The sequence below is a fragment of the Indicator indicator genome, chromosome 14 (assembly GCF_027791375.1).
Source record: "Indicator indicator isolate 239-I01 chromosome 14, UM_Iind_1.1, whole genome shotgun sequence".
Classification (NCBI taxonomy): Eukaryota; Metazoa; Chordata; class Aves; order Piciformes; family Indicatoridae; genus Indicator; species Indicator indicator.
The window spans coordinates 17,696,405-17,720,110 of record NC_072023.1 but is presented as its reverse complement, the minus strand read 5'-3'; the positions used below and the strand labels follow the sequence as shown (position 1 = coordinate 17,720,110).

The following is a 23,706-nucleotide window of genomic DNA, read 5'->3' as shown; positions in this document are numbered from 1 at the left end:
TGGAAGGAGGAGGCGTCTCACTTGTAACTTCTTCCTTCCTCCACGGTGTACACATACACTCCTCCCTCGTTGGTCATTTCTGCCTCCCATGGTCCTTCTCTTCTGCCATTCTCATTGTGGACATTCCTCACACTCACTGACCCCCTCATCTGGCTCTCTAGGCACACGTGTTGGGGCCCTTGCACCTGACAGTGGCACAGTTCACACTGTGAGGATAAGAAAAGAACAGAAATATGGATGGAGGAGCCAGCCACAAGGCTCAGAGTGGGGTCTCCCCCGACAACCTCCCCAGATACTCTATATATATATTGTATATTTTTTCAATGTTGTCATTCAAGGTTTATTCTTGTTTCACGCAAAAAAAAAAAAAAACCAACAGAAAAAAAATCACTGCAAGCTTGTGTCGCTTTGTAAAACTGTCATGACTGCCAGCCAGGCTGAGGGATGGAGGGAAGGAGCAGGAGACAAAGCTGATTTTAAAATAAATGGATTTCAAATAAAACCTGCAGGGGTCCTCCACTTTTTCACTACAAGCAGGGAAAGAAACAGTCAGAGTAGCCTCTCATGTGAGACTGGAGATTGCCCAGAGCATGGATTTAGTTGGCAGAAGGTTACAGTTTTTTAGTGTATGTGGTGGAACCTACTACCCCCTGCCTTTTCCAAGCAAAATCCTCTTTGTAAACAGAATGTAGCCTTCTCTTGGATCACAGAATGGTACGGGTTGGAAGGGACCTCCAAAGATCACCCAATCCACCCCTGCTGCCAGAGCAGCATCACCTAGGGCAGGTCCTACAGGAACACATCCAGGTGGGTTTGGAGTACCTCCAAAGGAGACTCCACAACCTCTCTGGGCAGCCTGCTCCAGGGTTCTGGCACCCTCACAGTGAAAAAGTTTCTCCTTCTGTTCTTGTGGAACCTCCTCTGCTCCAGCTTGCACCCACTGCCCCTTGTCCTATCACTGGACATCCCTGAGCAGAGCCCAGGACATGGTCCCCCAGGACCCCACAGAGGAAGGGAAGGCAGCTCAGCCTGTCACATGCAGCAAACTGAATTCTTGATTACAGAACAATCAAGGCCCTTTCATATTCTTGGTGTATCAACATAAATGGGACAAACTCTCAGCTTCACCCATCCTTTCACCTGACCCACTTTCTTTACCAGCATAAAAGTATTTTTCACACCAGGGGCTTCAGCTTGTAGCAGAACAGACCCCAGACCCAGACTTCTGAGGGAAGGAGGGGATGGAAACACAACAGGCAGAGGCAACTCATGACTGTGAACCCAGCAGCCTGAGTTGTAATGGCAGTACTTCATAGCAGGTTGTGCTTCCTCACCTGATGTACTTGCCCTGATTATTCAGATCCTGCAAGATGGAAAGAGGCCATCAGCTGCCTAACACTGGGCACTGGCTGCAACATGTGAAGGATTCAGCAGAAGATTCTGCAACAGGGCACGTGCTGTTGCATCCAAGATTAAGAAATCCTCCTCAGGGGCAGGAAGGCAGCACAGTGGGTGAGAGTGGAAGAGCCTCTCCGAAGGCACAAAAGGTCTCAGCACAAGATCTCTGCCTGCTGCAGCTCTCTCAGGTGTCTCAGCTCTGGCCCGTCCTCATATCCAGCTGTGTCCACACATGGTTGTTTCTGGGTCTGACAGAAGTGAACACACTAAGGCTGGCTGAGATACTCTTACACTTGAACCTTGCCAAGCAAGTCCCATGTCCTTATTTTGCACAGGGACTTACAGCAGGTACTGTCAGACTAGTGCCCTGACATCTCGAAGCACCAGAGTCATTTGAAGTCTCCAAAAAGAAGAAAGGCTACATTCAGCACAGTGGAGCCAAAAGCTTGGCACAAAGTAGTCTCCTGTCCTGAGAATGCTATGCCTGACCCAGTACCACTGTACATTGAAAATCACCACCTCGGAGCATGGACAACACCACGTCCCAGCAGCATGAGGTCCCTGTACCTCTACAGCAGCCCCAGCCAGGTTCTACAGCAGGTTTACAAGGGGGAAGAGGCCAGCTGGATGATGAGTTCATAGGTAGCCATCATGATAGCTGTGTTTGGAATCTGGCGGACCAAGTGTGCCAGGAGCCCTCGGTACAACGCCAAGGGCCCCTCTTCATGGGCCACGAGCCGCAGGGTCTGCACAAAGGAGCGGTACCGTGAGCCCTCTTCTCGCAGCCGCGTCCGAATCACCTCTGGAGACACAAGGAGGGAAACTGCATCAACAGGTTGATCCCACAGGCAGGACAAGGCCCACTGAGGGGAGCAGGAGCAAGGAGTGGGCTCACTCACCATGTGGATACGCGATGCATGAGGCACATGTTTTGGAGACAGCAGCAGCTCCCATCAGTCCAAAGAAATCCTGGCTGTTTGGTGCAAGGGTGAGCGGTGCAGAAAGGGAGTGGTGGCTGCTCCTCAGCTGCTGTTTCAGTGCTTCATAGATGACAAAGTGTATGATGGTCTCCGACACCCCAGCGTAGGAGGCAGTGACACCACGGTAAAAGCCGCGCAGCCCTTCGGTGCGGTACACGCGCACGGCACACTGCAGAGCACTGCTGGCCACCTCCCCCTTCACCCTGCAATAGGAGGAAGGTTACAAGAGCTGAATTAGTGGTGTGAACTGGTATGACTCCTCCCCAGCAGGCCTTGAAGACCTGTGCCCTAGAGACAGGTCACAGACCCCTAGCCATCCCCACCCTCAAACCAGGCCTGCTTTTACAAAGAGTGGCTCTGCCCTGCCAACCTGCCTTACCTGCCTTCCAGCTGCATCCTGGTCTTCACTAACCAGATGGGGTTGGTAAGCGTGGCAGAAGTAATGCCTGGAGAACAGAAGACAACCATGAGCACCAGGAACATGCTGACAGATTGTGAGAGGTGCCAATCTATCAGCTCTCTGAATTTTGCTTGGCAAGCTGCAGGCATTTGCAATGTGAGAATGACCTTGAACTCCCCTGGGAGAAAAGACATTTAGGGCAGACTGATTCTCCTCCCCATTGCAGCCTTTGTCTGGTGGTAAATAACTCCTTTGCCTCCAGCATAACTCTAGCGCAGACCCTGGGGAACTAATGGGCTAAACTTCCAAGAGTGGAAGGTTCTGTAAGAGAATAGGGATACACCAAGAGAAAGAATTCTGTGAGTGCTCTAAATTAAATATTGCCTTCTGAATGGAGCTCCTTTTCTGATAGCAGCTGAAGGGGCAAAGATTAGACTTGAAGAGATTATCCTCCAAAGAACAAAGAGTGAGAAAATGTTCTGGTTACCCAAGGAACTCAGTGCTCCAGGTGTGGAGGGAGAAAATTTCAGAAGACAGAACAGGACTGACAGGAGCAGCAACAGAGAAGGAGTTAACCCTGTTTACAAGGATCCCCTGTCTCCAATCTGGGACAGAAAAGGCTCACCTGCACAGGCTGCTGACAGCATATGTACCTTCTTGGACTCTGGTGCAAGGACAGCATTCAGCCTCTCCTTAACACCGGAATAGGCAGCAAAGTATATAGCCCTGGTTGGAAAGAAACAAAGATGAGGTTACAGCTCACCTATGAGGGGCAGAGGCAGCAGTGCTTTGTGGGGTCTCACTCCAGCTCTTCTTGGTCCTAGCACAGCTTTGTCTAATGTGACATCAGGTATCATTTATGCTAGGCCCAATCTTACAACTATGATCAGAAGGTACAGAAGATGTCTGTGTGAAGGGCCAGCACAATGAACACAAGGCCCAGCCCGCTTTCAGTGTGTGGAGCAGTAGCTGTCAGGAAGGTCTCTCAGAAAGCACAGGGCATGAGCTGTCCTCAGGGGCAGTGCTTACCGGGAAGGAGCAACTCCAACAAGGTTTGGGCCCAGCCCTCGAAACAGGGAGCGTACACCTTCCTTCTCTAGGATGGCCCTGCAGGAGGGAGTGAGCACAGGAATCAGCAGCATGACCAAGCTGGGGGTCTCATGTTCCCCCTCTTTGTTCTAACAAGTACTTCTTGTAGCTTCCTCTCCCCACTTTCTATCTTTTTTTCTGCCCTACTCTTACTTTCTCTCCAATCACTTCTTTCAGTCATTTCTTCCTATTTTTGCTGATACCATCACTCTGGATCTGATCAAACCACTAGCTGAGAAATTTCTCACAGTCCTAAAAGCTACTTGGCAGACGCAGAGTTCAAAGCAGAGATCAGCTGCCAGTAGATGCACCTGGGCTCTGATGGCATTTCCTCCTGCACGTGTGGTTTCCAGAGCCTCAGCTCAAGTGCTATCACGTCTCTCTCTCTCTCTCCCTGCACCTGATGGCCAAAACTTTCCCACCCTTCTGCTAACATTGTCCTATCTGACTCACCTCAGTAACTTGAGCATTCCAGGAGATGGTGGGGTGCTGTTCATCAGCCTCACACTCATCCCTGGCAGCTGTAACTCTGAGAGGCACAGAGGCCGCAGTGTCAGCTGGGATGACTGCAGACGTGTCTTCACTACTTCCAGGGGACAGGTCAAGATGGCTCCAGCTGTGCCACCACATCTAAGGCACAACAGCACATGTAAGAATGACTCCTGTGAAGGACACTGACCCTTCACTCATCCACAACCTCTCCCCTCTAGGACAGAAGGCTAGGTGCTCCTGCCTGCATCACTGTGGTGGGTTGAAAATTCCCCCCAACATTAAATTTGCCAGACCAGCCCAGGTGGAAGCAAATGAAGCTGTAATTACAAGCAAAACTACGATCTACAATGAAATACAATGAACATGTACAAAATATACAGTATTTACAATATTTATAGGTATTTACAATTAATAAACAGCACAAGAACCCTCCTTGCCCCCCTGAACACAAAGGGACAAGAAAAAAGAGCAGAGTTATTTTGTTAGACTTAGCCAAAACAATGCAGCCAAGGTCAAGCAGAAGCCAGCACAGCACAAGGTTAGTATCTCCCAGAGGGAAGAAGCCAAAAGAGAGAGGTTGTTTTCATTACTAGCTTATGTTTGTTATCTGTCCAATGGATTGTTTAGAACTTGTCATTATTTTCCTTTTTACACCCAATGGTGATTTATTTACATTTTACTACTTTCTGTTCAAGACCTGTGGAAAATTTTAAAGGTACAGCCTAAAACTACCACAATCAAACGTGACTTCCTGCTCTGACACTAATTAACACAGTAAGGGCTTTAGCTTGGGTCATCTCCTGGCAGCCTTGCTCTGAAACAGCGCTCCCGTATTGGAGACAAACAGACACGAGTCCATAGGGACTCAGCAGACCCTCAGCTCAAAGCTGCTGATCTTTGCACTCAGAATTTCCCAGAGCAAACATTTTGCTGCCCAACCTCACTGTAATGCCTTCTGCTGTCATCATCAGGCACCGTGCCTCACACTCCCCATGGCAGCACTGGCTCAGAAGGAGGCAACAGGAAACTCTCCCACCCCTCGAGCTGCCTGTGTCTTCAACCCTAGGTGATCGTGCTTTTGGCAGGGGGGTTGGACCTGACGATTTCTGGAAGTCCCTTCCAACCTGTAATGTACTGTGGTAAGCCATTCAGCCTTGCATCTGCAAGACACCATAAGCCAGGCTCACCTCCAGCCCCTCCTGCCCTGACCTTTGGCAGCCAGAAGCTATCTTTGGAATTCAGGAATCATAGAATCATCCCCATCCATCACTGCAGCCAACGCTGAGAGAACACGGAGCCCTTTTTCACTTTCTGCCACCCAGGGACAAGTCAAAACTGCTATGTTCAGTTCTCAGCTTCTGCCTCTTCAAATCCTTTGACTGACAACTCTGTTCTAGAGGATGCTCAGTACCAGAAGGACTGTTTTGAGATGAATTTGCATGGAACAACCATGCAAGAGGCTTTGATGAACAGAGAGTTGTTCACATCTGCTACAGCCTTTGAGGCTTAAAAAACCCCCTCAATCTGCTCCAGAGAAAGAAGAGCCAACCAAAAAACCCCAAGATACCAGGGAAGAATAAAGTACACCAACAAAATTACATATGATGGAACAGGGCAGCACATGGCTGGAATTCTGAAGAATTCTTTTGGAATGCTCTGCAGAGCTCAGCATGCACAACACCGTTCCCACAGTCTCTGCTCCTGGGGCTTCTTCATTTATTATTGCCTGCAGCTTAAGGCCTGGATACTGCAGTGAAGTCCAAAAGCTGTGGATACAGCAGCTGGAAGGTTCTGCAGCTAACAATGCTAGCAACTACTTCTGTTCCTCCATTGCACTCATGCTGCTGGAACAAGCCCTTTGCAGATTTCTGCAGTGGTGATGACTTGAAGAGTATCAAATATGCAACAATTTCCCTCAGAAGCTATGCTGAGTGGTAGGAGCCTGGGATTAGGCAGAACATGACGAAAGAACTTAGCTGGGGCTCAAGAAGCAAGCCAAAGCAAAGCAGTAAATGTCCTGGCTCAGGTTCTCTGGATGAACAAGCTGATACACACACCCCAAGACAGCCCATGTAATGATGCAAGGGTTAAATGAAGCAGGCCTTCCTTTGCAAATACCATATTGATTCTTCCCATGTGGACCATGTTTATTTAGGGGTCCAACAGTCCTGTTCTTTATCTCAGTTTCTACTAACTTCCCTGATACAAACGCCAGACTTATAGGCCTATTGTTTTCTTGGCGAGAAGTATAGTTTCCAGTTCAGGAGAAAATTCATAGATTCATAGAATGGTTTGGGTTGGAAGGGACATTGAAGATCATCCAGTTCCAAACCACCTGCCATGGGCAAGGACACCTTCCACTAGCCCAGGTTGCTCAAGGCCTCATCCAGCCTGGCCTTGAACACCTCTAGGGACAGGCATCCACGACCTCCCTGGGCAACCTCTTACAGTGTCTCACCATGCTCATTGAAAATAATTGTACCCCTGTACACAGCACTGGTTAGGCCACACCTCGAGTCCTGTGTCCAGTTCTGGGCCCCTCAGTTTAGGAAAGATGTTGAATTGCTGGAGCATGTCCAGAGAAGGGCAACGAGGCTGGGGAGAGGCCTTGAGCACAAGCCCTATGAGGAGAGGCTGAGGGAGCTGGGACTGTTTAGCCTGGAGAAGAGGAGGCTCAGGGGTGACCTCATTGCTGTCTACAACTACCTGAAGGGAGGTTGTAGCCAGGTGGGGGTTGGTCTCTTCTCCCAGGCAACCAGCACCAGAACAAGAGGACACAGTCTCAAGCTGTGCCAGGGGAGGTTTAGGCTGGAGGTGAGGAGAAAGTTCTTCACAGAGAGAGTGGTTGGCCATTGGAATGGGCTGCCCAGGGAGGTGGTGGAGTCACCATCCCTGGAGGTGTTCAAGAGGGGATTGGACATGGCACTTGGTGCCATGGTTTAGATAGTCATGAGGTTTAGGGTGACAGGTTGGACTTGATGATCTTTGAGGTCTCTTCCAGCCTTCTTGATTCTATGATTCTATGATAATCCCCAGTCTCAATCTGCGTTCCTCAAGCTTCAACCCATTCCCTCTTGTTACTACAAGCCCTTGTAAAAAGTCCTCCCCTGCTTTCTTGTAGGCCCCCTTGAGTACAGTGATGACAGATCAAGATGTCTAAGAAGTCTGAATAAAGCAGTTTCAACTTCTCTAAAAGCTGAGCAAACAGTACAACGGGACAGCATTTAGAGTAGCAATTGCTTGGTATCCTAAAGATTTTCCTCTCCAGTAGCACAAAAGGAGGCACAACTTCATGGATTGTTTTCATATTATCTCAGTTCTTAAAGATGTCCCTACCTGAGCATTGGCTGGATAGTTATTTGAAGCCCTGCCTCCAGCATATACAGACGTTTCTTGAGTTCAAGTTCTTCAAGCTACTGGTAACAGAGAAGAATTTTAAAGGAAATAGTAAAAGTTAAAGGGTTAAATGACCATCTCAGTGTGGTGGTCATTTAATCAGCTGTCAGAGAGATGGGAGCCCCTCTGGCTCAATGTCCAGACCAAAGAGGATTTTTTAGGGTGTTTTATCACGCACCACATAATGAGATAGCTGCTTACACTGTATGAAAGGCATAGGCATTCAAAATCCTTCTGTTTCAGAAGGAATGGAGAATTACCTACCTTTGTCACAACTGGTTTTCAGCGCAATGCTAATGAAGGCTAAATTGAACAAAACCTCATCAGAACAAACATTTTAAAATCAGCAGGCACAAGAGCTCCATGGCTACGGATATTAATAACAGCTAATGGAAGAGACTTTGTACACAGGTTTAAATACTTAAGAAACATTGGGGAACTGTGGAAATCCACTAGCCTAGAAGAGTTCTGACATCTACCAGGACTTAAAAAGTGCATACTTGTAATCATTTATGCTGTTAAGGTTATAGACTTGTTATGACTTGAAATTTCTGCCAGAAGAGAATTATGGAATCAGACCCTATAGACTTACAAGACACTGTACTGAGCAGTCTTGGGGGGGGTGTGCACTACACTGTTTGGGTTTTTTTATGGAACTTACCAAACAAAAGCTGGATTCACAAAAGCAACTACACTTCAGCTCTGCAAAAGTGAGCCTGATCTCACCAACCCACACTTAAAGCCTTAGAACCGACTACAGCACAGATAAGTGGATTAAAATCAGACCACAAAATCTCAAAAAGGGAAAAGAAGATACCAGCCCCGTTCTTTTCCTGCCCTGAAAGCAGCTGTCAATAAAGGCTCAAACTGCAGTGGTCCAGCAGAAGTCTAGAAATATCATTTTAGAAGAGACCTAACAATTTCAATTTTTTCCACCAACAGACAGGAGGTAACATTTTACCCTCAATAAAATCCCCGTGTGACAAAGATTGTCACAGTACTGAGCACAGTTGACTGGCAAATAATGAAAACCCAGCAAGGGTTCTTATGCTCAGCTTAAACAGGCTGGTTTAACAAAACCAGACCCCTGAAATCATTACTCTAGGAGCAGGAACAAAAGCAATTCTGGCAAAATATGATGAAGAGCAGCAGCTGCCACCCAGTCCAAGATGTACTCCCAGAGCAAAGCAGTGGCAAAAAGAGCTAACTGAAGGAGGCAGAGAATTTTACCTCACCAAACAGCACCTGCTTTCAGGTTTTCAAAAGAAAATTGGAAAGGTTGAGGTGGCAGAAAAAGACATCAAATTGAGAGAAATACAAACCACACCATTAACATTTTTTACCATGATCTTAACAGAGAACATGCACAGAGATGAGAGGGTTTACATTCAAATTTTAGCCCTTATTTAGGCTAGCCAAAAACTGAGATGGCTTGAAGATGGCTTGGGGGTTGGATTGGATGGTCTCCAGAGGTCCCTTCCAACCACTACCATTGTGTGAAGATCTTTATAAGAAGAGCAATGCTAGGTCAGACAAATCTGCAGTTCACCACTATTCTGCCCAGGACACAGGCACATAAAGATCACCTACAGAAGAGTAGGAGGAAAACTTAACTTCCAGTGCTCTGGAAGCGGAAGCATTCCACAGTTTTCATCTCAGGGATCTCCTCAACCTGTTCCAACATATTCAGTGCAAGGCTGCAGGACAGCCTTCAAATACATCCTTTTTCATTCATATTTTTAAATGCTTTCTGGACACACAAAATGCTTCCATCCTCCAAGAGCCTGTGGCCGGAGTCCCAGAGATGAATGGCCGGCCCCCTATGCTCTTGTTGAACCAACCTCTCACAAGTTTCATTTGATGGTTCTGTTTTCCTACTAGTAGCTAAAGTGAACAACTGTTCCTTCATCAATGAGATCCATTTCATTAGGTAAAATTATAGAAACTGTACACTGCTGTAATAATTTGAACTTCTTATCCATCTGTTATTATTAACCCCTTGGGTTTTAAGTAAGGACAATTACTTAACTGGACACAGACTGACAAAGCTCCCACTGTCAACACTTCCATCACTAGCCATGCTCTTAGAAGGTTTTTCAAGAACTCTAATGAAAAATGAGGATTAGGAAAATCTTAAGAAGAGAGTTAAGAGATACGAAAAAAATATTTTAGGAAAGGCTAAGCTGCAGTGGTTGTATAGTTCAAAGGATACATTAGTAAAAGAGGGTAACAGATACAAAATAACACTGGGAACAGAGCAAGTGCATATAAGCAAATACCAACATAGTGTAACAACTGCATTAGCGGCTGAATTTGGGCAAGTCGCTTGTTAAGAGCAATTAAATGCCTCTGCACGTGCTCCACTGAGGCCCTCACTGTCCAAGGGACTCCAACAGGTTGGTGGAATTTGGGAAGAAATTCGGTGGCTCTCTAGGCAAGGGAACTCTGCAGCTACTTAAGAGAAGTCCAGAGGACCAAATCTTCTGCATTAGGACCTCATAAGCTCGAAGCTCATTGCTTTGAGACTTAAACGACAAACGCTTTCTAAAGAGAGGAAGCGAGAAAGGACTTGCTCAAGGGCACCCTGCAAATTCAGAGGCACTGCTGAATGCCTGACTCACCAGAATCAGCTGCACTATTTAAAGCCAGAGAAGATAGGCAGGAATGTCAGCCGTGCGATGATGAAAGTTGGCTGCCCTCCTAAAGACAACGATGCTCCACCGTTTGCTCTGCTGAGAAGGCCTCATGACGCCTTCAATTTCCCCATTCAGCACCCCACTTCCCTTACTCCCCAGACCCTGGTAAGCTCAGGCTGGACGGAACACCAGGTGAAGGCCCCACGACTCTCAGGGGAGCTCCCCTTCTTAAGGACCTGCACAGCCTCAGCCACACCGGCGCTGCCTACACCAGTGCCTAGACCTGAATGCGGCACAGCCGAGAAAACGCGGGTGAAGGTTCTGGGAAGCAGGCAGCATCTGGCGTGGGGCAAGGCAGGGTTTTCTCCCTCTCCCTCGCCGCCCCGGCTCTTTGGCAGCCACTGCTAGAAGTGCGGCCCCACAGTTCCCGGTGCAAAGTGCGGCCGCGACTCTGGGACGGGCAGGCCGCGTTGAGGCCAAGTCGGGGCAGCGGCCGGAGAAGGTACAGAGGATAGGTGAGAGGAGCAGAGGATGGGAGCCGAAGCTGGATCCGGAGCTCCCCTGGGGAGAGCGCACCGAAGCCGCGGGTCCCGGGGGAGGGGGTCGGGCGGCGAGCACGGTAAGGCCTCGCGCTCAGGGCAGCCTCGGTCCTCGCCGGCGGCGTGCTCCGGGTTAGGGACCTCCACTCACCCTCCAGCGAGCAAGTGAAGCAGGATACTGTGCTGCGGCATGGCCCGGCTCCCTTGCGTGCTGCCACCCACGCTCCGCGTCGCCGACTGCCACCTGGCCCGCCCGCGCCCCGCGCATTGGCTCCCGGGCCGCCGGAGGAGGCGCCCAGGCGGCGGCCGCGGGAAGGGCCGGCCGGAGGGCCCGGCAGCTGGGAGGGTTCGTGAGGTCAGAGCAGCAAAGTCACGGGTCTGTCAAGGCAAAGAACGAATGAATGATAGTCAAAAGCACACAGGTTTTAAAAAAACAGTGGATAATTGGTGAAAGACCATAGGTCTAGAGAACAAGGGGGTAAGAAAAGCCTTGAAAAAGAAGGTGTCGCTAAACAGACCATATACATTTGTCAAAATAAGTGGGTTTGGTGGGTATAAACTAACTAACCTCAGTTTTTGTCACTGGTCCTCATCAGGCCCAGGACCTTCAGCAGAGTATTGGCTGCCATCAAACTCAAAGGATTTTCCGGGTGGAAAATCAGAGTGTCCCTTTGTAATCGTATGTGTAGAGGGGTGAAAACTGTGAAGCAGCTGATATTTCTACGGTTTATATGAAGCCATCACACGCTTTTCAGCTAAATGCAAAGCAAGTAACAGCAGCCCAGCAGCCAGCTGAACGAGTGCTACTCACAAACACGTTTGTCTGTTGCCGCTGTGACATTGCTTCAGTGATACAACCCTGCACGACATGGACGTATCCTATACACACCGCTTCGCTCGGGCGGCGCGGGCCAGGCAGGCGCGTCTCCGCCACCAGCGCTGGGACACTGCGGGAGAACCGGACTCGGAAACCGGCCGCGGGGACGCGGGCCTCTGGCCCTTTAAGACACTGTCTCTACGCTCGCCGTTTGCCTGGCCCTTTAAGAGTTGGCCCTGCCCATCACCCGTCAGCCCAGCGGGTCTCGGCAGCTCCAGGTACAGTGTCAGGTTGGGGAAGCTGCGCCGGCTCCTCCGTCCGTGTGGGCTGGGATCGGGGACCAGCCATACGGGTGGCTGGCGGGGGCGCGGGGTTCCGTTGGGGGGCTGTGGCCTTTGATGTCCTTGCCGGGCCGGGCGGGGGCTGGGGCAGGGCGGAGGGAGCTGGCGCGGATACGGCATGTCTCTGAGCCCGGTGCCGGCCTGTCCCGGCTCTGAGCCGAGCTTGGGGCCGCCCTGTCCGGGTAGGCGGCGGCCAGTGGCCGGCCTTTGCCCGCAGGCTCCCGGGCCCATAGGGCAGGAGGGCCTGGTGGGTGGCAGCTAGGCTGGGGCCCGGCGCCCCCGGCAGACGATTGCTTCGCCTGGTGTTCAGTTGGTGTCTCTGCAGCCCCAGGGCCAGGTGCAGGCCTGCTGGGGTTTGGCGCTGAGCCTCCCTCCCTGCCTGGCGCCATGGCCATGAGGGAGTTGGTGGAACCGGAGTGCGGGGGCTCCAACCCCCTGATGAAGCTGGCTGGCCACTTCACCCAGGACAAAGCCTTGCGACAGGAAGGACTTCAGGGCCCGCTGGCGTGGACCCCTGGAGCTCCCGGAGCTGCAGCTGTGAGTGTTGAGGGTCGCTGGGGTTTGGATGTGGGCCCTGCCTGCGACTGGGTCAGCGCTTGTGTGGGGTGTGCTGGTTGAAGGGTTATGTGGGTGAGCAGCATGGGGCACCTGTTGCTGCAGATAGGTGCAGTGTTACTCTTTTTCTCCTGGAGAAAGAAGCCATGGGATCACCCAGGTTGGCCTGCAGGGCTGTGGGATGAGGACCTGTTTGTGGAAGCGGGGCTTCTGGGCACCCAGAGGATGTTGGTGGCTGCCTTCCTCTCACAGGCCCTAACTCTGGAAGTGGTGTGGGGGCGTTGGACAATAGCACTCAACATGTTCCTGCTTCTTTAACTTCTATGGCAGGCGCAGGCAGCTAATACAAGAAAACACTAATCAGCCTAAGTGCAAGGAAGGTGTAAACTAATTGTGTCCTCGGGTGTGTGTTGGGGAGGGGTATGGGATCAATGCTGTTGGGATAATTGTGCGTTAATTCCTGTAGGTTTCCAAACCACTGGATGTGGCCACTGAAGATGAGGTAAGAGCAAACTGATGCATCTCTTTACTGCTTTTCTTATCAACACAATTAGCTGTTTTTCTCCTTACTCAATATTAATCCTTCCTTCTGACAAGCCCATTTCTTTCTGTTATTCTGTGTGGCTCTGCCTGTTCACTTATATCCTATGTTTGTAATTTGTATCTGTCTTTGGCAGCTGGTTGGAGAGTTCCTGCAAGAGCAGAATGCCCCTTTACTGTCCCGTGCACCTCAGACCTTTAAGATGGATGACCTGCTGGCTGAGATGCAAGAGATTGAACAATCAAGCTTCCGACAGGCCCCCCAGCGAGGTAAGGGGATAGGTGTAGAGCTGGAAAAGATCTTGGCATTATGGTTAAGCTCCTAGCAGAGTGGTTCTCATCTATTTATCACTTATTGTATCTTCAGTATTGTTTCCAGATTTGGGCTTCCTAGTATGTGGGTATACTGGAACAAGTCAAGTGGAATATGTGGAGTCAGAGGCTGAGGGAGCTGGGCTTGCTCAGCCTAGGGGAGAGGGGACAAAGTGGCAGGAAGGCACAGAGTGTCTGGTTGCTCTTTGCAGCAGTCACAGCCAGGATCTTCTGAACAGGGGAACTGACTAGATGTAGCACTAGAGAACTGGTGGAAAGTCACCAGCATTGGACAAGTTCAGGAGTTACTTAAAGAATGCCCTGAGCAACCTGACCTCTAGCTTTAGTATTAACCTGCTGAGAGAACACTAGCAACTTCCAGAGATCTCTTCCAAGTGGAATCTTTCTGTGATTTTACCCTAATGAAGGGGAAGATCAGAGATGATGAGGGTTAGTCTGGACCACTGAAATCATGCCTTTGAGTTAACCAGTCGTTATTTCTGTGGTGATGTTTTTTGTTTGTTTTGTTTTGTTTTTTTTTCTCCTTTTAGCTCCAGGTGTGGCAGACCTGGCACTGTCTGAAAACTGGACCCAGGAATTCTTGGCTACAGCAGCTGATGCTGGTGATGTCTCTTCAGATTACAATGAGGCTGACTGGTCACAGGAGTTCATTGCTGAAGTGACAGGTGAAGGGTCCCTTCTGGAATGACTGTTAGGATGTTGCCCAGTCACATGCTTGCATGTAGTGGAGGTTTGCTGAGTGGGATGCTGGAGGAATGTTTTGGGCCTAGCAGTTCATGTTGACTGTAGCAGCTTTAACAAGGGGAAAAGGGGGAAAAAAAAGAAACACTACTCTAGGGAAAATTGTGGTGCTGAAGCTCTTTGCTCAGGTGTAAATATCTTCTGTTTTTAGCTTAGGTTATTTGGAGAACTTAGGAGAAGCAGACTATTACACATGCTTTTATAAATGGGATATGATTAAACTGATACAGATTCTGGAAGTAGTCTGACTCTGCTCTCTCTAAAGGCTAAATCTGTCCTTGTTACAAAGGTCAATATTGTGTAGTTGCATTGGCCAAATACTTAGTTGGCTTCATGGAAGTAGGAGTGTTGCACCTTGGAAGTGGATGTTTCTGGCTCAAAGGTTAAACTTTGTGTTCCAAGTTACCAGTTTATTTAAGAAGCCATTCTTGTGTATAGAGCTGGGGCTGGAATGACTTCATCTGGAAGTCTTAAGATGTAAATAGATGTTATTCTCCTCTCCAGAAGTGGCCACTGTAGAGTCAGGTGGTCCCATTCTTTGGCCTTCACTCTTTATACTTTTGGAAATACAAATCAGCATTTAAAAAGGTCTTTGAGAAAGTTGTGATGAAAACCTAGTGCTTTGTAGGCTCTGCTTTTGACAGAGCCTTGTTACACATTGCTACTTTTCTTGACTTACATACTATCCCATGTGGAAGACATGAAGAAGTTGTGAAATTAAAGTAGGAAGTCATAAGATGATTAACACCACTGTGACATCTGTATAATGCAAAGTCTGAACCTGTGAGGTCACACAAGGAGGGTGCAAGAGTAACCATAACCCTGTGGCTGAAATGCAAAGGATAAGTTTGTTTTTATCTTGTGAACCAGGGGATTTCTGAAGCAGCATCTGGGCAGAGGCATGCAAGTGGGAACATGGCCACTGTGCTAGAGAAATACCCTGCTGCTTTCACCTGACAGTGGGGATTTTGCAGGCCTGGCATGTTTATTTGATAAGGTGCTCCTGAGTCTATCACAAGTTTTCTAAACAGATCTTTTACTTGACAGGCACACAAAACTGCCATCAGTACAATAGCTGATTTTTGGCACCTCAGCTGCTCACTTGAGCATGTCTGCACTCCTAGAAACTTAGATGTCTTTTCCAACCTTAATGATTCTAAGATCATTAAGACTGACTGCCATGCCCACTAAACCATGTCCCAGAGTGACATGGCTACACGGTTTGTTGTTTTTTTTTTTTTAAACCTCCAGGGAGGATGGCTCTGCTTCCCCAGGCACCTGTTCCAAGTGTGGCTTCACCAATGTGAATACAGGGCCATGATCACTTCCCCTCATCCTGCTGGGTCATACCATTGCTGATGCAGGCCAGGATGCTGGTGGCCTTCTTGGCTATGGGCCCACTCTGACTCATCTTCAGCTGGCTGTCAATCAGCATTTCCAGGTGTTTCTCTGCTGGGCAGCTTTCCAGCTGCTCTTCCCCAAGTCTGGAGAGTTCGTGGGGTTGTTGTGACCCAAGTGCAGGTCCCAGCAATTGGCCTTGTTAAACCTCATCCAGCTGGCCTCCTCCCGTTGAGGTCTGTCCAGGTTCCTCTGCAGAGCCTGCTTACCTTTGAGCAGATCAGCACTCCCTGGCAGCTTAGTGTCATCTGCAAGCTTACACAGGGAGCACTCAGTCCCCTCAGTGAGCTGTTGTTTTCCCACAGAACCTTTTGGATCAGAATAAAGAAAGAAGCAACAAGCACAAGCAATCTTTCTTTGAAGGGGTCTTCTCTGGATGTTAGTTAATGGTGTGTAACGTGGAGAGAGCAATCTGCAGTCAATGTGAGTGGTAGGCAGCTTGCCTTACTCTTCTTTCCATTGCCTGCAGATCCGCTTTCTGTGTCTCCTGCCAAGTGGGCAGAAGAATACCTAGAGCAGTCAGAGGAGAAACTGTGGCTGGGGGAATCAGAAGACCAGTCTTTGGCAGATAAATGGTGAGTTGGTTTTCTCAGCACTGGGTATATCTGCTGCTCTCTTGAGTGAGGGAAGCTTGGGAAGGTGACACTGTGGCTGGAGTCTTTGTGAGTCATTTAACACAGGTTGATGTTCTCAGGCCTTTGGTTTCAGAGCAAGGAGGAAACAATGCCCGGGGGGGCTGGAGTTTTTTAAGAGATCCTATCTTTGCTGTTTCCCAGTTCCAGAAAGACACTCTGGTCATGTAGGCTAATCTAAGGTCATGCAAAGTTCCCTACAGTGATTTCAGCAGTCAATTCAGGAACTCTTCATCAAGTTTGTTTTTGGTGTTTTTTTTTTTTTTCTCCCTCCACATCAGACACTTTTTCAGATTTAGAGACCCCAAGCGTTCAACTCCTACTTGTAAACTTCCACCACTTCATTACTCCTATCTGAAAAGCCACATTCAGCCTTTCCTCTGAATGTTTCTAGATTCAGCCTTCCAGACATTACTTTCATGTGTTTTTGTGTGCTAAGTAAGAATTGTCTGCTATGGACCTTCTCTGTATAGCTACCTGCTGGCTGCAGTCAAGTTTTTCAAGTAAAGTAGCAAAACGCAAGCAAGCAATCTGGGCTTCTTGGGTCTTTCCCTAAAAGAAACTTTGCATATTTGGATTCTTCTTCCTCCTAGCTCTTGCCTTTTCTGATGCCCTTCTGCAAATGTGGACATTGCTGAATTACTGCTGCCAGTTCCAAAGGCTTCACCAAGACTGGTTGCAGTAGTAACACGTGGAGCTCGTCCTGTCCTGCTGTAAGCTAGACAACACATTAAGTTGTGTGCTTGCTATCAGCCTTCAACTCTTTGCAGAGCTGATGCCTTTCCAATACCCTATTCTCTTCCATGAGCATGACCTACTTTCTTTGTTCCTAGATAGGTGACCTTGGTTTGGTAGTGCTCAAATTTGCAATGTCTGGTAGCATGGGAGCTTGCCAAGGAATCCAGACCCTTCTGCAGAACTGGGCTGGCACTCTAATTAGTCACTTGCACATCTAGGAGTAATTTTTAATTTTAGCAGGTGGATAAAGGTATTGAATCACTTCAGAGAGCCCCAGAGTCTCTGAGGAGGTGTTGTATCCCTCAGTACTGTTGTTTGGCCCATTGTGGAGGGGGTTGTTAGTGGAAGAGTTCACTGCTGCCTGGTATCTGACTCTTTCCCTGCCTCTGAACACAGGTATGAGGAATATCAGCCTGAGGATGATCTGAAGAAAACTGTTAGTGATTTTGTCTCTAAAGTGGATGACCCAAAACTCAAGAATTCTGAGGTGAGAAGTTCCCTGACTGGGGCTGACAGATGTGAAAAAGGGATGTGGGGAATGAGAAGGTGGCATAAAGCCTCCTGCTGTGCTGCATTTCCATGAGTTTCTATGAATCAGTGAAAGCAAACCTGCAATCCACTCTAGATACTGGCCACCTCTACCACACATCTCTGAAGCCCTGTCCTCCCCATTTCTTTGGGCTTTTTTTGCTGGCTTTGCAGGGACAAGTCCTCTTAGAGCAGGAGGGGGTATGGGCAGGGGGCTTGCTGGCAAAGCAGCTGCCCAGCTCCACCCTTATCTCATTTCTCTGCCACAGTTCCTAAAGTTTGTGCGCCAGATCGGAGATGGGAGGGTATTGATCGAAGCTAATCAGGTGACCCACAGAGACCAGGATCAGGCAGAGCAATGGGCAACTGAGTTTATACAGCAGCAGGTAGGAGCCCCAGCCCTTATGTGCCAGAGCCCAGGAGGAAAGCTTTTTGTGACAGTGGACACTCTGGGAGCAAGGGAGAATGGCAAGTCCAGCTCTGAGGCATGGCCTAGCCTGGGGGAGGTGAGGGAGAGGCTGTTGGGCTCTCCTTAGCAGAGTCTAGCCAGGGGCTGGGGATGTGCTTTGGCAGTGTGAGTGTTCTCCTGTAGCACCCAGGAGGAAGGACATGCCCAAATGAACTCTGTTCCACTGTGTGCTGTCAGTTCTTGTTGATGGGGAGGAGGGTTAGACACAGACCCCAGCTGCTGTTGTGGGATGTGGCCTCAGGCTGCCAAATTCTGAAAAGAAAGGTGTATTTCTATTTTCAAACTCCCAGGGGGCATCCGATGCCTGGGTGGATCAGTTTGCGCCATCTGGGAACATGTCAACCCTTGATATGGAATTTGAGCAGGCAAAGACTGCTGTGGAGGTAAAGCTGGCAGAGGAGGAGGGCTAGGGTGCTGACTGAGAGCCTCTGCTAGGGTTCCCTCTCCTTTGCATGCTTTGAGGAGGGCTAGAAGTGTTTCAGAAGGCATTCTCTGGAGTGTCTATAAGAGCTCAGTTTGTGGTTTAAGGCACCTTAGTCACATTCCGTTCTCCATTCAGTCAGATGTGGACTTCTGGGACAAACTCCAGGCAGAATGGGAGGAGATGGCCAAGAGAGATGCAGAGGCTCACCCTTGGCTCTCTGATTATGAAGACCTCAGCTCTTCATCATATGACAAGGTAATATATAACAGGGTCTCAGCCCTGGCACTGTGCTTTGGAGGAGACTGGCAGGAGTATGTCTTCCTCCCAGATGAGTTCCACAGATCCCTAGGATTCTGAATCTCTTGCTGTCACTTGCACCCTCATCCCAGATCAAGTGGGAGTTAAGCAAATTAGTCTTTTTACCTGTACTTGTCTGCAAATGCTGTCTAGTTCTTGTCCAACACCAAACACCAGTTAATGCGAAGTTTCTCTGCAATGAGCACAAGTGGTGTTGCCCCCTACAAGCTGCTAGAACCTACAGCAGATGTTGACTCTCTGGTGCAACCTGTTGCAAGTGTGCTTGGGGGGAATTCTGCAGCACAGAGTGGGCAGGAAGCAGAGCCATTGCTATTCGTTGGCCTGCTGCAAACTGGGAGAGCGGCAGAGGTGCTTGCTGCCCTGCAGCTGGAGTGTTTCTGCTGTAGCAAGACTAGGCTGTGCTGTTCTTCCTAAGCCTGTCCCCTAGCATTGGTCCCTGTCTGTCTTCCCTGCCAGGGTTACCAGTTTGAGGAAGATAATCCCATGAGAGATCACCCAGATGCATTTGAGGAGGGGCGGAAGCGCCTGCGGGAAGGTGACCTCCCCAATGCTGTCCTGCTCTTTGAGGCTGCAGTGCAACAGAAGCCAGATCATATGGAGGTGAGAGCAGAGGGGACTTCCTTCAGAGGCAGGAGCTGTGCAGAGTGTATGAAAAGATCTCATTTTGCTGTAGCCCTGGGGTATGTAGCTGATGTCTGACACTCCCTGGGAGGGTTGTGGGTGAGGAGGACCTTTATGACTAAGGTCAGTTACAAAAAGCACAAAGTCTTGAGCCTAGAGCTCTGTGAAGTCTTTGGAACGCATGAGACAGTGCTTAGAATGCAAGTAAACTTACATGGTCCTTTTTTGGTGTGCCTGCCTCAAGGACCCAGGCATGCTGAATTTTAAGTGTGGCTGATGAAAGCCCTAATTACATATGATTGGAAAGGCTTAATTTAAGCCTGAGGCTTAGGTGGAAGTGATCTCTTGGAACCTCTTGGTTCTTGGCTTTGGAGAATACAAACATCCAACTTTCTAGGGCACTGAGAGGAGGTGAAAAGTAAGCAGATGTTTTGGGGATCTGCTTTGAAGTAGTCAAAAGATGTTCCTTATGGACATTCTAGGAACCTTTTCACTGTGAGGGTGACAGGGTCCTCGAGCAGGCTGCCCAGAGAGGTTGTGGAGTCTTCTCTGGAGACATTCCAAAACACACCTGGATGTGTTCCTGTGGGACCTGCCCTAGGTGATCCTGCTCTGGCAGATTTGGATGATCTTTTGAGGTCTCTTCCAACCCCTGACATTCTGTGATTCTATGGCTCTCAGAGGCAGTGTGGACTGCAGGCTGAGCGTAGTAGAGAGTTGAAACAGGAAGAAATATTGGGCCAGTTCTGGCTAGCTGTATGGAAAACATTGCTGGCTCATGGGCATCCTTCAGTCCAGCAGGACCCCCAGGTCCTTTTCCCCAGAGCTGCTCTCCATGTGGAGATAGAAGTGGCTTTCATGCACTGGTGTCACAGTGATTGAAGATGCAGTCAAACAGCAGTGCTGCTGCTTTCAGGTCTGGTGGTCAGCTCCCCAAGATTATCACTTGCTTATGGACCACTGCACAAGTGTGTACAGCTGCCTGCCTTGAAGGTGGTCTTGTTCTCAGCAGTGCTGCTGGGCCATTTTGTTCTTATGAAGTGAGAGATCTGCTTTTCCCTTCTCCCTCTGCAGTTTGACCACAGAAGTGGAGATTCTGTAGCTTAGAAGTGTGAGACTGCCAAGAGCTGCTTTGTGACAGATCTCCAGATGGATAATTGACTGCTGCTTTTCACTGTAGCAGTGCCAGCTGTACTGGCCTGGAGCACTGATGTGCCATGCAGATGTCTTTGGGAGAGGTGTCTCTGTGGCTGCCATGTGTGCCTGCATGTGTGACACTCTGCTCTGGGAATCTGTGGGGTCATGCTGTGGGTTTAACCTCTGTTTTCAACTGGCTGATCTTTTCCTCTGATTTCTTGCATCTTCATCTCCTCCAGGCCTGGCAGTATCTGGGAACCACCCAAGCAGAGAACGAGCAGGAGCTTTTGGCAATCAGTGCCCTCAGACGGTGAGCATTGCAAAACCTCTCCTTAGCCATTGCTCCTTGTCTAGAGTGCAGTGCCATAAGGGCCACGTGGCTGGCAGGGTGTGCTCTGGCTTGGTCGTGTTACCTCCTCTCTGGAGGTCTCCCAGACTGAATTAATCCTGGATTTGCTTTTCTTTCTTTGATTTGCAGGTGCTTGGAGCTGCAGCCTGGCAACCTGACTGCACTTATGGCTTTAGCAGTCAGCTTCACCAATGAGTCCCTGCAGAAGCAGGCATGTGAGACCCTGCGGGACTGGCTGCGCCATAAACCAGACTATGCCCACCTGCTGGAGAAGGAACCACAGGAGAGTGTCTTGGGGACAAACCTGGGGCCTCCTAAGCATGTCCTAGGTTCACTGCTGTCAGAGTGAGTTAAGGTTACACATTTGAGCCTAAAGCTGAAAGACTTGGAGGGTTGGGACTGGTTCAATCAGGAGCAGTGGAGCAACCCAAGGCCAGCTCTCTTCACAGTCTACCAATACCCTTGTGCTGTGCTTTTTCAGCTCGCTGTTTGCAGAGGTTAAAGAGCTGTTCTTGGCAGCTGTGTGCAGCAAACCCTCAACTGTGGACCCTGATGTTCAGTGTGGCCTGGGTGTCCTCTTCAACCTCAGTGGCGAGTACGAGAAGGCTGTGGATTGTTTCAACGCTGCCCTCAGCGTGCGCCCCAATGTAAGAAAGGGCAGAGTATGGGTGCTGGAGGTACCTGGAGGCTTAGTGGGTGAAGGCTTGGATGAAAGTGCTGCTCGTAGAGAGGCGCACTTCTGGAGTGGAGGAACGGGACGGACGCTTGGGGAAGGGAGAACTGACTTGCAGCTTAAAAATAGGCAGTTTATCTCAGCCCTTTCTCTCTGCCCTCTCTTCCAGGACCACCTCCTGTGGAATAAGCTTGGTGCCACCCTGGCCAACGGGAACCGGAGTGAGGAGGCTGTGGCTGCGTACCGCCGGGCCCTGGAGCTGCAGCCAGGGTACATCCGCTCCCGCTACAACCTGGGCATCAGTTGCATCAACCTGGGTGCCCACCGGTGAGCACAGCATGGGCAGACCAGCTGTCACCCATGGGTTTGGCTGGGGAGGGAGCACCTGGTAGGTTACTTGGGCAGCACCACGCTGGCTGCAGCCTGCCCTTGGCATAGTGAGTGGACTCAGTGCTGAGGGGCAGTTGGAGCAGAGGCCATCGGGGCTTCAGTCTCTACTGAGAGAGAAGGGGGAATCTCTGACAGAGCAGGGCAGGATTTGATGAAGAGAAATCTGTGTTGGAGGGGAGGCACTTCAGAAGGAAATGGGGCAGGGGCTCTGAGATGTCCCATCTTCTCCAGTAAGCGTGTGTATGTTCTCACATTGACAGTGAGGCTGTGGAGCACTTCTTGGAGGCTTTGCACATGCAGCAGAAGAGTCGAGGCCCACGGGGGCAGCATGGTGCCATGTCTGACAACATCTGGAGCACCCTGCGCATGGCCCTCTCCATGCTGGGACAGAGTGACCTCTATGGGGCAGCTGACTCCCACGACCTTCCCACGCTGCTTAAGGCATTTGGGCTCCAACAGTGACCTTCCTTAGGAAACCTTCACTAGGGCTCACACATCTTTGCTCTGGTAGGACAGCTCACTGCCAACTGTTTCTCAAGGACCTTCCACCAAAGTGTGCAGCTTCCTCCACCTGTCTGCTGTGGCCTGAGCACTGCTGAATGGTTCCTTTACCACCTCTGTGATTGACACTCTGCTGCTAGACGGATGATCCAAGTAGGGAAGAAAGCAGCACCAGCCCTCCTGCCAGGCTGCATCTGCAGTCATGGCCAGCTTGGCTGTGAGACCTTGTCACAGCTGTTCTGCAGAGCTTGCCTGTTGGATGTCTCCAGTGTGGGTTGCCAGGTGGTGGAAGTGTGATAAATTGTGGGGTTTGAGCATGCCTCCCCCATATGTGTGCTTGCAGTTGTGTGGAGGTGGGTTGCTGGGCAAAAGCAGGGTCAGCAGTCCCCTGTTCGGGGCACTGCTAACTCATGGTACAGCCAGATGTCTGTTTCTCAGTGTCTGTTCATGACCTTTTTAAGAGCAGAGTGTTGTACTTGGGTGGAGGCCCTTGCCCTGTCAGGGTAAGAGGAGATCCCAAAGTTCAGACTTGAGTGTGATAGGAATAAAAATCAAAACTGCAACTTCTCAGCCCAAAATATGGTGGGGAAGGGGTCAGGTCTTAATTTTCACTTGATCATCTGTCACGGTTTTCCTTTGTGCAGAAGTTCCTGATCTTGTCTGTAACTGAATCTTGTTAATTATAAATATCTGTATATGATTCTGGTGGGGAAAAGGGATTTTTAATTGTAAAGTATTTTATATAGTAAGAGGGGGGGAGAATTAAAACTGCCACAATCCTGTCTTGCTGTGCCTGTGTTGGAGGGGTGTGCAGGGGGTGGTACAAGATGTAAGGCACCTGCTTTTGAAAAGATAGGTCAGAATCTCAGCTTCTCTCTCCCCTTTGGGTGTGGGTTGTGTTCTATTGATAGATACATGTGAAGCTTAAAGGACCTCATTTTGCTGTAGCCTCAACTAGGGTTGTTTAGCCTGTAGAGAAGAAGGCTGAGGGGAGACCTCGCTCTCTATAATGCTCTTGAAAGGAGGTGGGAGTGAGGTTAGTGTTAAGAGGAAATGGCCTCAAGTTGTACCAGGTGAGGTTCAGGTTGGACACTTGAAGGAACTTCTTGCCTGAAAGGGTTCTCAAAGCCTGGAACAGGCTCTCCGGGAGGTAGTTGAATCCCTATGCCTGGAGGTGTTTGAAAGAGATAGAGAGGTGGTGCTGAGGGACATGGTTTGGCATCAGAGAGAATGGCTGGACTGGATGCTCTGAAAGGGCTTGCCCAACCAAA

At 49.6% G+C, this 23,706-nt stretch overlaps 2 protein-coding genes across 5 annotated transcripts; one reads left to right on the top strand and one right to left on the bottom strand.

Moving 5' to 3' along the window:
* Positions 1 to 1,989: 1,989 nt before the first annotated feature.
* Positions 1,990 to 11,122, bottom strand: LOC128971158 (solute carrier family 25 member 36-like). Its single transcript, XM_054386598.1, has 7 exons — positions 11,082 to 11,122; positions 4,321 to 4,497; positions 3,808 to 3,885; positions 3,404 to 3,504; positions 2,758 to 2,824; positions 2,298 to 2,581; positions 1,990 to 2,200 (listed from the first exon to the last, which is right to left on the bottom strand). Exons 1-7 carry the CDS (start codon positions 11,120 to 11,122, stop codon positions 2,001 to 2,003), a joined length of 948 nt encoding a protein of 315 aa, XP_054242573.1. The 3' UTR covers positions 1,990 to 2,000.
* A 1,353-nt stretch (positions 11,123 to 12,475) lies between these two features.
* Positions 12,476 to 22,426, top strand: PEX5 (peroxisomal biogenesis factor 5). Of its 4 annotated transcripts, none has more exons than XM_054386409.1 (15): positions 12,476 to 12,616; positions 13,110 to 13,145; positions 13,321 to 13,453; positions 14,047 to 14,181; positions 16,125 to 16,230; positions 17,422 to 17,512; positions 17,823 to 17,939; positions 18,313 to 18,405; positions 18,582 to 18,701; positions 19,221 to 19,364; positions 20,762 to 20,832; positions 21,001 to 21,216; positions 21,353 to 21,518; positions 21,714 to 21,871; positions 22,195 to 22,426. In XM_054386409.1, exons 1-15 carry the CDS (start codon positions 12,476 to 12,478, stop codon positions 22,394 to 22,396), a joined length of 1,929 nt encoding a protein of 642 aa, XP_054242384.1. In that variant the 3' UTR covers positions 22,397 to 22,426. The 4 variants fall into 4 exon arrangements, with proteins under 4 accessions (XP_054242384.1, XP_054242385.1, XP_054242383.1 ...); XM_054386410.1 differs by having other exon boundaries at positions 12,476 to 12,625; positions 19,230 to 19,364; XM_054386408.1 differs by having other exon boundaries at positions 12,476 to 12,625.
* The last annotated feature ends 1,280 nt before the right edge of the window (positions 22,427 to 23,706 follow it).

Coding starts and splice junctions, on each gene's coding strand:
- PEX5 (XM_054386408.1), top strand. CDS start 12,476: ATGGCCATGAGGGAGTTGGTGGAACCGGAGTGCGGGGGCTCCAACCCC. Junction 12,626..13,109: donor GAGCTCCCGGAGCTGCAGCT/GTGAGTGTTGAG, acceptor TAATTCCTGTAG/GTTTCCAAACCACTGGATGT. Junction 17,940..18,312: donor CTGAGTTTATACAGCAGCAG/GTAGGAGCCCCA, acceptor TCAAACTCCCAG/GGGGCATCCGATGCCTGGGT.
- LOC128971158 (XM_054386598.1), bottom strand. CDS start 11,122: ATGCCGCAGCACAGTATCCTGCTTCACTTGCTCGCTGGAGG. Junction 4,498..11,081: donor CTTCACTTGCTCGCTGGAGG/GTGAGTGGAGGT, acceptor GTTGTGCCTTAG/ATGTGGTGGCACAGCTGGAG. Junction 2,582..2,757: donor AGGATGCAGCTGGAAGGCAG/GTAAGGCAGGTT, acceptor CTCCTATTGCAG/GGTGAAGGGGGAGGTGGCCA.